Consider the following 14648-nt stretch of genomic DNA (forward strand, 5'->3'; position numbering starts at 1 on the left):
TGCAGAGAAGCCTGCCAGTTACATATCATTTTAGCCTTTTCCATCCTCTGTGAAATATATGTCATATATGGGTGTGTTAATATATGTCACAATCTAACACTTATGTCCTATTTCTCAAAACAGGATATCATCCACTCAAGGAAAGATATTTATCCATCCATTCAGCATACATTCATCAAATATGTCCCCCATGTATCAAGCACTATGCTAAGTCCGAAGGACACAAAAAGGTAAACAAGTCATTACCCTTCCTGATGGAGCTCAGTGCAGTGGAGAGACAAGTAAATAAGTAATTGCAAAGAGCGTTAAATGCTAGCAAAGGGACTCTTCTTGAGAAGTCCTCATGCCAGGGATTCCTATACCCTAAAGCTATATGCAAAATTACTAGCACACAAGAGCACATTTTCTTTTTCTGAGGACAGAGTCCACTGTTCTCAAATTGATCCATAATGGTTAAGAAACACTAATCTAGAGTCACAGTTATTCCGAAGAAATGTGAGAATAGGGCAAGAGTATTCCAAAGAGAGAGAAACCTAGAAAGGCCTGGAGGTAAGAAGGAACATGGCCTATCTGGGAGCCATAGGAATTTCAGCCTAACTGAAGCACAGCATGTAAAAGAAGAACAGATGGAGATAGAAGCAGCATCTAGACCACTAGAGGGTCTTGCAGCCTATGCTAAATAGCTTAGACTTCATCCTGAAGGCAATCAGAAGCCCCTGCCAGGTTTTAAGCAGGTGAGGGATATATCAGATTATTATTTGAGGAAGATCACTATAGGCAGTTTGAACAGTTAGAAGGCTACAGCAGAGTACCAAGTGAAAGATGTTAATAGTCTCACTAAAAGACTATGTTTTTAACTTCTCTAAATCCTTAGACCCTACCTTAGGCCTTGTACTGAGCAGTCTCCAAGAACCTAGGAGAGCAAGGAATTCTAAACCTCATCAGGTACAAATGCCCAAGTCTCTGTTCTAGATCCTATCAAGTACACCATGTATACAACTGAGATCTTTTTAGGTGAAATACTGCCAAAGAAGAGGAGGGAGGAGGCTTAAGTTGAGGAATAAAAGAGAACATTTGTTTTTTACTACCACATAAGATTCAAGAAATCCAGAAAAATCACTGGCTCACTTTCCAAGTTATTAGTATAAATCTAATCCTATTATTAAGTAAATAAAGCCTTGAGGATAATAGTAGATCAGATGAAAGGTATTTCTGAAGAACCATATTAGCCAGTATGCAACAGCCAATATGGTGGTACATGCCTGTGATTTCAGTACTTTGTAGAATGAGACAAGAGGATTACAGTCTCAGCAGCTTAGCAAGACCTTGTTTCAAAGTTAAAAAAAAATTAAAAAGGGCTATAAGTGTAGCTCAGAAGTAGCAACCCCCTGGGTTCAATCCCTAGTACCAAAACAAAAAACAAAAACAAAAAAACTTAGCTTTCCTACAAAGTTATTTGTTCCTAAAGGGAAAGGTGTGTTCAAGAGTTCTTATATTATAAAATTCTTCACTCCTAATTTGAATCCTTTCTACATAATGTATAGTTTCATGGGCTAGGTAGAAAAATAAACAACAGAAGCACACACCCTTTGCAGAATGATCTATCATGTCTGTCATGAGTATTGATGGTACTGAATTGTCTTCCCCTTGACCCTCCTTTGTCTAAATCCTGATATCTGTATTGATGATTCATTTGGCTCGAGCTGAGCACTAAGGTTGATATCAACCAGTAACCTCACATAAGGGAAAGAAATATTCTGCTCTCTCCTTGCACCCCAGCCAATCCTCCTGCAGGTTAGAGGTCTGGGCCATTTGACTGCAAAAGTCTGACCACCATTTTGTGGGAAATAAGGACATTCCTTGCCCTGCCTTTTCCTCTAGAATATGTGAGAATACTAAACAAACAACAAAAAAAAAAAGAGTGTGACAGCTGAGAAAGCAGGACCCAGCAGAGCCACAATGATGGGTATCACCTGGTTACCACCTCCCAGGAATCTCATTCCTCTTCCACCTGGATCTGTTTTTGTGCTCAGCTAGTAGCAGAAGGAAATGCCTTTTAGCAAAATGGATGCATTTTTTTGTTGTGTTGTTTTGATACTGAGGATTGAACCCAAGGGTATTCTACCTCTGAGCTACATCCCCAGCCCTATTTTATTTTATTTTTTTAAACAGAGTCTTTTTAAGCTAGATTGCTGAGAGTTTCACTACATTGCTGAAGCCTTCCTTGAACCTGCAGTCTTCCTGTCTCAGCCTTCCAAGAACTGGGATCACAGGTGTGCGCCACCACACCAGGCTCAGTCTGATGTTTTTAATCAACCCTAAACACCATGAGGATGGCAATTATTATTAGTAGTACATTATTATTATTATTATTATTATCATCATTATTATTATTATTATTATTCCAATCCCACAGATAAGAAAACTTAGGATCAAAGAAAGTAACTGAATTACACACACACCTAATACATGCTGGAGTCAGGATCAGAAGCTAAGTCATTATGGCTCCAAAGCCCTTTCCATGAGACTACCTCTCTCTCAATGCAAGGTAGTATTACCAATCTAGTGTTTAAGCCTTAGCAAAAAGGCCTAAGCATTCATAATACTTATCAATAGTGATCTCCAATGATGATGTAAATTTTAAGGCTGAGCTTCTCTAAGCCCAGTAAGCCTACCCTAGACCATCATGGTCAAACCAGCTGCACCGAATGGGGAGATGGCAGGGAGCACACAGCAGTCTCTATTCCTAGGCGCTTTACAGGCACTCTGCTGACCATAACCCAAGTCCCTGCTTTAAAAACTCACCATTTCTGCATCAAAAGCAACATATTGTTTTTATGTACATATCAACTGTACATTTCACCCCCAAATTTGGATTTCCTAAACCAGAAAAGGAGGCCTGACTTTGATGTGTTGTGTTGGGAACAGGAAAAAGATCCCCTCACATCACTGTCATTTCAGCCTAACGAAGACAGCTTCAAGAAGACAGTCACATGGAAGGTTGAGACCTTTACTCCTCACTCCCAGACAGTCTCTGACACTCCAGTTCTATCCAGTCCCTGATTCCTCAGAAAATTCTTGGAAACTAGACCCTATCTTCTTCTTCTTCTACTACTACTACCACTACTACTACTACTACTACTACTACTACTATTACTACTACTACTACCACCATCACTACTACTACAATAACTCCCTCAAGGCCCCAAGGAAGGATTCAGTTCCCTAGTTCTTCTTCCCCCACTGCCCTGTTGCCTTGTGTTAAATCTTGCTGAGTTGCATGTGATATGAAATTCTTCAAAGGCATTAATACCCCATGTAAACATCCAGCAACACAGACACAGGTCACAGGCCAGGAACAGGGCCTGTTTTCTTAGGCAGAAAAGATAAAACAAAGGTTCTATGGAATGAAAGCATGCCTTGAGTGGGGTGGTGAGTAAGAGAGACAGGTCCTTGTCATCCTATTTAAAGGATGACTGGATGTCTACTCAAATGCTAAGCCCCTTGCTTCTTAATTCCAGCACATTCCCAACCTCTTCTTCCTGTTTCTACTCACCCTATGTTCAAAGAGAAGACTGAATATCAGGCTAAATCTAATAAAGATTAGAGAGTAATTCTTATTTATATAACCCTGAACTTCATCAAGATGTATGATTATAATAAGAAGAAGAAAAAGGAAGAGGAGGAGAGGAGAAGGAAGAGAGGAGGCAGGGAGGAGGAGGAGGAGGCAGTGGTGGTAGCATAAAACAACAACAACAAAAAAAAACTGATGAGAATCAGGCACTGTATATAGTATAATAGAACCAGAGGAGTGGGACAAAATCACACCTAAGTATGCATTTGGGATGGAAGCCCAAATGTCTTTTAGCCATGATGATAGGCATAGGCCCCCTCAGCCTACATGTTCTTTAGACCTCAGTTCCTGAGTTTAGTATCATAAAATGAGGGTTGTTTTTAAAGTATCTGGATATAGTCAGATACTCATAAGGAATACAAAAACTATAGTATACAGAATCCAGAAAGAGATGATATAAGGAAAGAAAAAGTTGATTAGACTACTTTATAGAAAAATTGCATCCCCTGGAATAGAGGTACTAGATGGAGAAGACTGGGTTGGGGGGGCAGTAATTAAGTTTTCCATACTCATTAGAAAAAGATGGGCAGAATACAGCCCTGTGGCCTCTCCACTCATGCTATTCCAAAAAGAGTAGAGAGCAATTAAGGTGACTGCCCATCCCAGATCTTCTTACAGCCCAGCTGGATTAGGACTCTCTCTAGAGGCACACAGACCTTGGTTTCACAACTTGTATTCCAAGTTATTGTGGGCAGGATATGGGCAAGGACTGTGGGGTTGGTATTTAAAACCACCACAGGACATTGGCACAATGTGAACTCAGAAGACAAAAAATTTAAAAAAATAACTTAAGCCCAATTAAAAGTTCATAATCACAATTCAGTTGGAAGAAATCCATAAGTATTTTCCTTTGTTTTTAAACATGCTGACAAAAAAAATGAACTTAACAAGAGTCAGTTGGGCCTTTTCATGACAAAACTTGTAGCATGCATGGCCAGGTTGCTCAGAAGAGGCCTCTCAGAGGAGGAGACATGAGCAGGTGAAAAATGTCCGGTTAGATAACTGCCAGGGGATGGGTATTGCAGACACCTGGAAGCAGACCAGAGAAACAACGCAAAGTAATGGCTACCAAACTCAGAAGAAACAGGGCACTTGAAAAGCAGGTAAAGGAACACTTGGCCCAGGCTGAGGGGCTCACAAACCCAGCAGCAGTGACCTATAGAACACTGTATGTACCTGATTCAGGGGAGGTGCTGTGAGGAACTATAGACAGGAAGCACAGCCCACATGTTTTAAGGAATTCAGCCCAGATTTAATGTATGTGAAAGGCAGGCTATTCCTTCTCTAAGCATGCCCAGGAAATAGGGACCCCCTGGAAGGTTGGGAGAGGTGCTGCAACTATACCAGAAATTCCTGTCTCATCTGCCCCCACAAACCCCACATTTCTCCAAATTTCTTCCACATCTCTATAAGAGCTAGGCGAGGTCCATGGCCCCTGCCTGGAAGGAAAGGCTAAGGAAAGACGAGGTGTGGGCCCAATGGTAGAACACTGGAACAGGTTTCAAGAAGTCAAATCCCACCAACTCTGTGACCTTGGGCAAGTCTCTTCCTTTCTCTTCCTTTTACTGTCCCCATTTGCAAAATGAGGCAATAGATAGCCTTGAAATGAGCCCCCAAATCTACACTGTTTTAACAGACTCTCCCACATGATGTATGTTGTAGTGTGAAAACTCACAGACTATATGATTTCATCCTTTTTTCTTGTTTTAGACAAGGGGTCACAGGTTCTCCATGGTGAAAAGCTGAGAACAGGGGTGCTCTCCTAGTAGACTCCACAGCCTTCTCTTTCCTCCCTCCCTTCACACCCTTACCCCCTATGTCTCCCAGTGGGGCAGCAGCCCCATGCTACAGGTTATCATGTGCCCCTCACCATACCTGTGAACATTGCACAGAAGTAGGGGCTGCAGGCTGCCAGAACCACACGGTGGGCTTCTATCTCCACATCTTCTGCCACAATCATCACGTCACACAACAGCTGCTTACTGTAAGACACCAGTGAAGAGACAGGATGGTCACAGCACAGACACCTACCCCAATAGTATGGGGATATTTTTCCTCCCACCCAGACTTCACACGATCACCACACAAAACTGGTGTGTGATGCTTTGTCTTGAGTTATACAGGTGATTAGATTAATCACTTTTCCAAGTACCCTAAAAACTTTCCACAAAGAGAGCCCCAACTACTCTGTGGCTGGAAATTCAAGATTGCTTCATTAGTCTTCATCCTTCTTCTCCCCAATTCCATCAGCTCTGCCTGAAAATGAGGGAGATGGCAGCTCAGGGAGCAGTGGCCAAAGCTTGGGACTGACAGTTGAGTGACAGACTGAATGTCAAGGCACACTGAGGTGTGCCACTAGCAACTGAGTCCTAACAGCTCCCCAAGGGTTTCTTGCATTTGCAACACTGGTAAGAGGCAAGCCAGACTAGGTATTTCTTCTCACATCCAAATTTAATACTGCCACTAAGAAGACTCTGCTTACAAATACTATATTCCCTGAGAACCCTGTCACAAAGCCCAGTCAATGCAATTATTAAGGACAATCTTTTCACATGGCTGTCATCCCCATTACACTGTGAATTTAGAAAAAGATTTGTCTTGTTTAGTATTGTATTCTAGCTATCTGGCTCCATACCTGGCACAAAATATACTCTAAAATTTTCTGAATAAATGAATTAAAGGGAATTAATCCACATTCATAGACAGAATATCTATTTTAGACATTGATAGGGTGCCACAAGACCCTGTCAGTCCAAGATATTTTCCTTTATCAGCCTTCTAAGTATTTGTGTCTTTAATAGATAAAATGTATTGAACTATTATGCCTGGCACTATTTTTAGCATTTAACACATATTACTTTTTTAAATTCTCTCTAAAACCCAATAAGGTGGGGCTAATAATTCTTATGCACATATTACAAATGATGAAAGTGAGATCCAGAGACATTTGGCAACTTTCCCAAGGGAAATGGAGCACAGATAAGCAGAGGCAGGGTTCTAATGCAATCGCTTAGCTCCAGGGCCCATTCTATGTACCTTGATCCCCACTAGTCTCTTCTTCAGGTTACAGCATGAGAGACAGGAGGGAAGACAAGCTGAGGTCATGTCTAGGTTTCATGTGAAGCTGTTAAAACTGATTGATGAGTCTGCCATGGTTGACATATGGAAAAGAAGCTACATATTTACCATCTCTGGTCTAGCACAGTATGCCACTGTCACCTATGAACATCTTAGTTCAGGTTCATTTGGAGAATTGGAATTATAAAGCCTGAGATAGCTGGAGCTGCAAATGCCTTTAGAAGTCATTTGTCTATGAAGCCCAGAGAAGTTACGAGATGCTAACTAAAGCCACAGACATCTCAGTCTTAAATCTAGTTCTCTTAACTTCAGATATAGTACTTTTTCCACTGTATCACAATGCCTCATGATCGGCTGACATTTAGAATGGGAAAAGACAGTAAATAGATTATCTCCAACAGGGAGAGGTGGTTAAAAAATGTTCAACACATAGAATAAACAATCAGTGAGGGGCTTCTAAGAAGGGCAATACCTGTGGATACAAAGAGAAAAATCTAGGGGGACCTCATGCTATAGTGGACGGCAGACCTTACCAACATTATCAGAATAAACCAGTACACACAAGAATGGAACTGACTCTGCCTCTAACTGGCTATGAGAACATGGGCAAATTAGTTCACCATAGTTTCTCATCTGTTTTAGCTGCCTTTGAAACACACATCATGAGAACCAAATAGAATGGCAGAAGTCACCTGAGAAAAGGCTGTTTTTTCTGTCTTGTCAAAACTTAATGTTAAAAAAAAAAAGCAGGCATGGTGGTGCATGCTTGTCACCCCAGCATTTGGGAGGCTGAGACATTGTGGTTCATGGACAACCTCAGATACTTAGTGAGACCCTCTGCAACTCACTGAGACCCTGTTTTAAAATAAAGAATAAAAAATAGAACTTGTGCATATGTAGCTTAAAGGTAGAATGCCCCTGGGTCCTATCCCCAGTACTGCAAAAAGAAAAAAAGTTATTTCCAATATGAATAGACTCACCTTGGTTATTTTCACTTCTATTAAGGATTTTAGGGGGGAAATGGAGCTATCACTGCTATTTAAAAATAACAATAATTTTGCCGGGCGTAGTGGTGCACGCTTGTAATCCCCGCGCTTGGGAGGCAGAGACAGGAGGATTGCGCAGGTTCGAAGCCAGCCGCGCGCGCTGGTTTAGAAGACCCTGTTTCCAAAATGAAAATGTAAAAAATAGGTCTGGGAGTGTAGCCCGGAGGTAGAAGGGCTTCCAGGAACCCCAGTACCATACACAAAAAAACCAATAATTTTTAATAACCAATATTCAAATCAGAATATTATTGACAAGGAAGAAAATTTAAACAAATTTTCAGTACTAGAAGTAAATATGGAAATGTTAGAGTGAGATTATCTTGCACAAACCCAGGAAAGCTGATAATTCATGAACAAATTGGAAGGAGACATAAAGGACTGGGGAATAAAGATGGGCGATACAGTTAAGCACATGAATGAGAGCAATTCTGACAGGTGGGAAATAGACCACAAGGCCAGAGAAACTCTTACTAGGAAAATGGCCAAAAGAAACTTGCCAAAAACTGAGTTTTGGTGGCAGGATTTCCCTGAGGGTAGGACACCTGTCCACTCTCTATGGAAGAGGGAAGTGGTGGCAACAAAGCACTGTGTGGCTCAGGAGCACTCCCACTCTACCTATCATGTGGTCTTGTTTTCCTAAACTATATTGCTACTCCAAAGGAGTCTCGAGGAGAGAAAAGCAGAATTGTACACTTTGCCATTTTAAGTTATAAAATACAGTGTAGGTGTTAGGATGGAGCTAAGGTACTGGAACTGAACTGAGTGAGGTTCAAGGCTCTGCCCCATCACTCTCTAGTGTAGGCAAGTATTCACTGTCTCCAGGGTCTCATAGAATTGAGCTATACTATAAATTAGATAATGCCCAGCGCTAGTAGTAAGTAGTTGGCAACTGGTAACTTATTTTCTCCTTTTCCCCTACAAGATATTTCCTTTTAGAGTACAGGTTAAGTTTGGGACATGTTAAGTTTGAGCTGTTTTTAAACATCTAAGTAGGGTTATCAAGAATGCAACAGATAGGTCTGTAATTCAGAGTTGGCATATGAGTAAGAGGATGAAAGCCAGGCACAGTGGAGCATACTTATAGTCCAAGCTATTAGGAAGGCTGAGATAGGAGGAGCAAGAGTTCAAGGCCAACCTGGGCAACACAGAGACCAAAAGAAGATGCAGGAAAAAATCAGAAAAATAGACAATGTGATAAATAAACCCTTACATTTATGGTCCATTGTTTTTATTGTTTGGGTTTTTCTTTTTCTTTTTTTTTTTTTTTTTTTTTTGCACAGGGAATTAGACCTAGGGGCATTTTACATCTGACCACACCCCTAGCCCTTTTCATTTTGAAACAGGCTCTAAGTTTCTGAAGGCCTAACTAAATTGCTGAGACATTCCTGGAACCTGCAATCCTTCTATCTTGGCCTCCCAAGTACTGAAATCACAGGTGTGTGCCACCACACCCAGAGTCAATTGATTTTTTTTCAATTGGGAAGCAACAGTATTTTCAACAAATGGTATTGAGATAATTGGATATCAACATGCAAAAGAATGAAGTTAGATCCGTACCTCATACCATATACAAAAGTTAATTCAAAATGAATCAAAGACCTAAGTGTAATAGCTACAACTATAAAGCTCTTAGAAGAAAACAAAGGAGTAAATCTTCATGACTATGAGATAAGACAGAGATTTCTTAGCTATGATACCATAAAGGGAAACAACAAAAGAAGAAAATAATAAATTAGACATCCAAACTTAAGACATTTATACTTCAAGGACACCATCAGGAAGATGATAAACAAATCCATAAAATGAGACAATCATTTTTTTGCAAACTGTCAATCTGATAATGAGGTTGTATCTAAAATATAAGTACTCAAATACAATTCAACAATAAACAAAAAATAACCCCATATTTTTTTAAAAGGCAATAAGTCTGAATAGACATTTCTGTAAACAAAGAATAGAAATGACCAATAAGCATGTAAAATGATGTTCAACATCATTAGTCACCATAGAAATGCAAAGTAAAACCACAATAAGATAAATGCCTCATGCTTACTGGATATATATAATTGAAAAACAGATAACAAGAAGTTTTAGGTAGAAATTGGAGAAATTGAAATCTTCATACACTGCTGATGGAAATGTAAATGGTACTGCTGCGTTGGAAAACTGTCAGGCCATCTCTCCAAAAGTTAAATATAAAGTTTCCATATTGCTGGACCACCAGCAATTCTACTCCTAGATATATACCTAAGACAAATGAAAACACAAATCTACACAGAAACATGTATATGAATGTTTATAGTAGCAATATTCAGTATAGCCAAAGCTAAATGTGCTATATCTATATAACAAAATATTCTGGGAAAAAAAGGAATGATGGACTGAGACATGCTATAACATGGATATACCCTAAAAAAAATTATGCTAAGTGAAAGAAGGCAGAAAGAAAAGACTATACATTATATGATTCTAAAATAGGCAAACTATAGAGATGAAAAGTATACCAGTAGCTCCTGTGGCTAGAAGAGAAAAAGAGAAATGAAGAAGAAATAGAACATGGTGACTGTTAAAGCTTCTTTTGGGGGCAATGAAAATATTCAAAACTTGATTGTTGTATAATTCTGTAAATATTTAAAAAGTCATTAAATCATATACTATAAGTAAAATATGTTGTATATTCATAGTTATCTTTATACAGTTGTCACCAAAAGAAAGCAATTTTTTTAGTTGGCTCACTCCTAGTGATAAAGGCAGAGTAGCAGACCCTCTGCCCCCTTCCTAGGAAAAGATAAGGGTTGATAACTTGATAACTGTTTGCAATGGTTAAATGAGAGGTTAAAACTAATAAGGGGCTATGAGTAAGCTCCATGCTTAGCATGTACCAGGCCTTGGCCTTGATCCCTAACACCAAAGAGGAAAATAAGCTTTACCGAGTTTAAGACTTTAATTCATTTAACTATGGTCATATTCCTGCGAACTCGCGCAGTGATCACCACATCTCCTCATCCTCTTCCTCCTCCTCCTGATCATCAGTTGACACAGAATATTCATTAAGTGCCAGGCATCACAGCAGTATATAAGGAATAGTTGCTATTATACTAGAAGATGCTGAAATAGGCAATTCTACTTCGAAAAATTTATTTTATAGAAATAATCATGAATCTGAACAAATATTTAAAACAGTAATATATGTACTATCAGTGTTTAAGCACTTTTTTCATTAATCCACTTAATAACCTAGCAAGACTGGTACTACTACTAGCTACCTTTTATGGGTAACAAATGTAAGATCAGTGAGATTAATTAATTTCCTCAGGGTCATAGAGTTAATAAATAATAAAGTCAGGATTTGAAACCAGTCTCTGCTTATGACCACTACATTATACTTCTACAAATATAACCACTGTAGGTGTTTTATATATGAGGAATTAAAAAAACCTAGACATCCAACAGTGGGCAACTACTTTTTAATAAACCAGAAATAGAATATCATTCATTCATTTAATTGTTGTAAAACAACTGAGCAACAGAAAAATTTGTTCAACATAGTGCCAAGAGGAAAAAATCAGGTTTAGACATATATTTTAAAGAAGAGAAGAATATTCTCTAAAATGTTAATAATGGTTACCACTAGTATTGAAATTACAGATTAATTTTTTTTTTTTTTTTTGGTGGTACTGGGGTTCCTGGAAGCCCTTCTATCTCCAGGATACACTCCCAGACCTATTTTATATTTTTTATTTGGAAACAGGGTCTCTTAAACCAGCTAGTCTGGCTCCCAACCAGCGCGATCCTCCTGTCTCCGCCTCCCAAGTGCGGGGATTACAAGCATGCGCTGCCACGCCCAGCCTATAGATGAATTTTAATCACCTGTATTTTCTAAGTGTTCTGCAATAAATATAATTATTTTGACCAAAATAAATAGAGTAAAAGAGAGAAACCTAAAACCTCAACTAAAATTTTCCCAGTCAAATATATACAGATTATAGTCCATGTGAATGAAACAAAGAGAGAAAGAATAAGATTCACTTTAACTTCAGCAAAGAACTATGTCTGGTGTTAAACCAGTGTTTTCCAAAACAAGTTTCACAAAATACTCAGTTTATACATAACAATCAGAGAGGATTTGATAGTCAAATAAATGTGGAAAGTGTTCAGATAATTAGGCTTTAGGACTTCTGAGAGCATTTAATATGCCCACATACATTATGAACATTAGAGATGATATAGTATACTTATTTATAAATGGGCCTTTTTTTTTTCTTGTAGATAACCCTGAGGAAACAACTGTTCCTCATAATAGACTCGGCAAATGCTAAATAATATAAAAGGGAAGAAGTAGCAGGACTGTTGGAGAAGATTAAATAGAAGTCAAGTAATGCTTTTGGGGAAAGATATAAAACCTAGTAACTTCTAATAAAAGCAATTGTTGGGGCCCACTCGGCAGGACCGAGGTGGCACCCAGGCTTGTTGCCAGCGTGGACTCAAGATGGCGCCTGGGCTTGCAGCCAAGTCACGAGGCTCACGAGGCTGGCGGTGCCCTGAGCCTGCGCAGTGAGCCCTATCAGGCGCCTTACGGATAATTAGTGACGCAACGCCTCGTGCTACCACCTGCCCGCCCAGGAGAAGGTTAAAAGGCGCGCATGCCCTAGCGGGAAAGAAGGAGAAGGAGCTAAGAGGGTTGGTGGAGTGATGGGGGAGATTTACGGGAAGAAGATTTATGGTAACTGTACAAGAACCTGGGGTAATAAAACTGCTTGAGGAAGATCGTGTAAGAGTCGTCACTGCGCCCGACAAATGGTGGCCCGTACGGGGACCTTCGCTTTGATCAGAACCTCGGCAGTCCAGGGCAGCCGGCTGGTAAGTACTCCTTGACTCCGAAAAGGGAGGAGGAGGCTCCGTTTACGGAGGGTTATTTTCCCCGATCAAAGGGGGCTCCATTAAGGAGGGCAGCTGGCTGGTAAGTACTCCTTGACTCCGAAAAGGGAGGAGGAGGCTCCGTTTACGGAGGGTTATTTTCCCCGATCAAAGGGGGCTCCATTAAGGAGGATATTTAGTAAATAAGGCTCGCGGATAAGCGAGGCTCGCGGAAAAGCGAGGGACAGCGCTGTATTTTCCCCGATCAAAGGGGGCTCCATTAAGGAGGATATTTAGTAAATAAGGCTCGCGGATAAGCGAGGCTCGCGGAAAAGCGAGGGACAGCGCTGTATTTTCCCCGATCAAAGGGGGCTCCATTAAGGAGGATATTTAGTAAATAAGGCTCGCGGATAAGCGAGGCTCGCGGAAAAGCGAGGGACAGCGCTGTATTTTCCCCGATCAAAGGGGGCTCCATTAAGGAGGATATTTAGTAAATAAGGCTCGCGGATAAGCGAGGCTCGCGGAAAAGCGAGGGACAGCGCTGTATTTTCCCCGATCAAAGGGGGCTCCATTAAGGAGGATATTTTTTAGTGTAAGCAAGTTAGAGAATCGGGCTGGTCCTGATTCGACTCCCTCTCCTAATCCGCCACCATAGATGGAAGACACCTGAGGTTAGTTGGAAAAGGCGCCTAATGTGTAAAGGATAGGTCAGAAGATTAGTTCCTAACGTAAGAGTTGTAAACTGCTGCTCGGTACCGTAGAGATGAGTCGTTTTCTTTAAGATCTTTGGGGAATTATTTCTACTTTCCCTCTTCCTTTACCTTGGTTAATGATGGTTTAGGTTGTTTTATTGATACCTGTTTTCTGACTTTCTGCTATGCTTCTATGCACCCTTGGAGACTTTGGAATTTCTGCTCTTATTGCTGTAATTGTGGCCTCTGTGGCCGTGGCAGTTATTGCAGCCACTATGAATGCTCTATCCTCACATGTGGCTGCTGGCATGGCTCAGTAAGCTCAATTATCTGGACTATATGTATAACGTATGTGCAGTATCAGAATTTCTCCCATGCAGGCAATTTGTTTCGTCAATTAAGCAAGACGCTTCTAGGAACTTGGAGCCGTGAATTTGAACACACCATGATTGAACTATGAGCATCCATCGCTGCAATTAATTCTACCCGCGTGGAAGTCGCCGCAGTACAACAATGAATGGACTTAATACACGGAACATTGGGTTTTTTAAAAGACTGGGGTGGCATGGCGTTCTGGGCATTCTTGCTGGTGGTAGCATGATGTTTCATGGTTGGATATATCAGGCGAACTCGACAACGCGCACTGCAACAACAGCGCATATTGGTGCAAGCTCTGGCAGCCCTTGAAGCTGGCTTATCTCCCCATGTATGGCTCAGTATGCTGGATCGGTAGTCAGTGACGGGTAAGATCGTCCCCGGGACCTTTCAACCTAAGACAGGGAAACAATCATGCTATTGTTCTCCCAATGACGGGTAAGAATGGTCCTTGAGGGTCGGCAACCTAAGACAGGCACGATCCCGAGCCTTATTTTAATAAAACAAAAAGGGAGATATGTTGGGGCCCACTCGGCAGGACCGAGGTGGCACCCAGGCTTGTTGCCAGCGTGGACTCAAGATGGCGCCTGGGCTTGCAGCCAAGTCACGAGGCTCACGAGGCTGGCGGTGCCCTGAGCCTGCGCAGTGAGCCCTATCAGGCGCCTTACGGATAATTAGTGACGCAACGCCTCGTGCTACCACCTGCCCGCCCAGGAGAAGGTTAAAAGGCGCGCATGCCCTAGCGGGAAAGAAGGAGAAGGAGCTAAGAGGGTTGGTGGAGTGATGGGGGAGAAGATTTACGGGAAGAAGATTTATGGTAACTGTACAAGAACCTGGGGTAATAAAACTGCTTGAGGAAGATCGTGTAAGAGTCGTCACTGCGCCCGACAAGCAATCAGGCATTAGATACTTTTTTTAAGTTATTGAGAAAATGAAATTATGCTGGTTAGAGAAAGTGGAATACTG

At 41.0% G+C, this 14648-nt stretch overlaps 1 protein-coding gene across 1 annotated transcript in view; it reads right to left on the minus strand.

The window, feature by feature from the left end:
* The window catches only part of KLHL3 (kelch like family member 3), a gene marked incomplete at its 3' end in the record, with an annotated part of 116021 nt that overhangs the window by 83292 nt on the left and 18081 nt on the right, over window positions 1-14648 (minus strand). Inside the window, exon 3 of the mRNA XM_080714286.1 lies at window positions 5510-5616. Within this exon, the coding sequence (XP_080570412.1) occupies window positions 5510-5616 (107 nt within the window). The remainder of the gene's footprint in view (window positions 1-5509; window positions 5617-14648) is intronic.

The sequence above is a fragment of the Muscardinus avellanarius genome, assembly GCF_963383645.1.
Source record: "Muscardinus avellanarius genome assembly, chromosome: 1".
NCBI lineage: Eukaryota > Metazoa > Chordata > Mammalia > Rodentia > Gliridae > Muscardinus > Muscardinus avellanarius.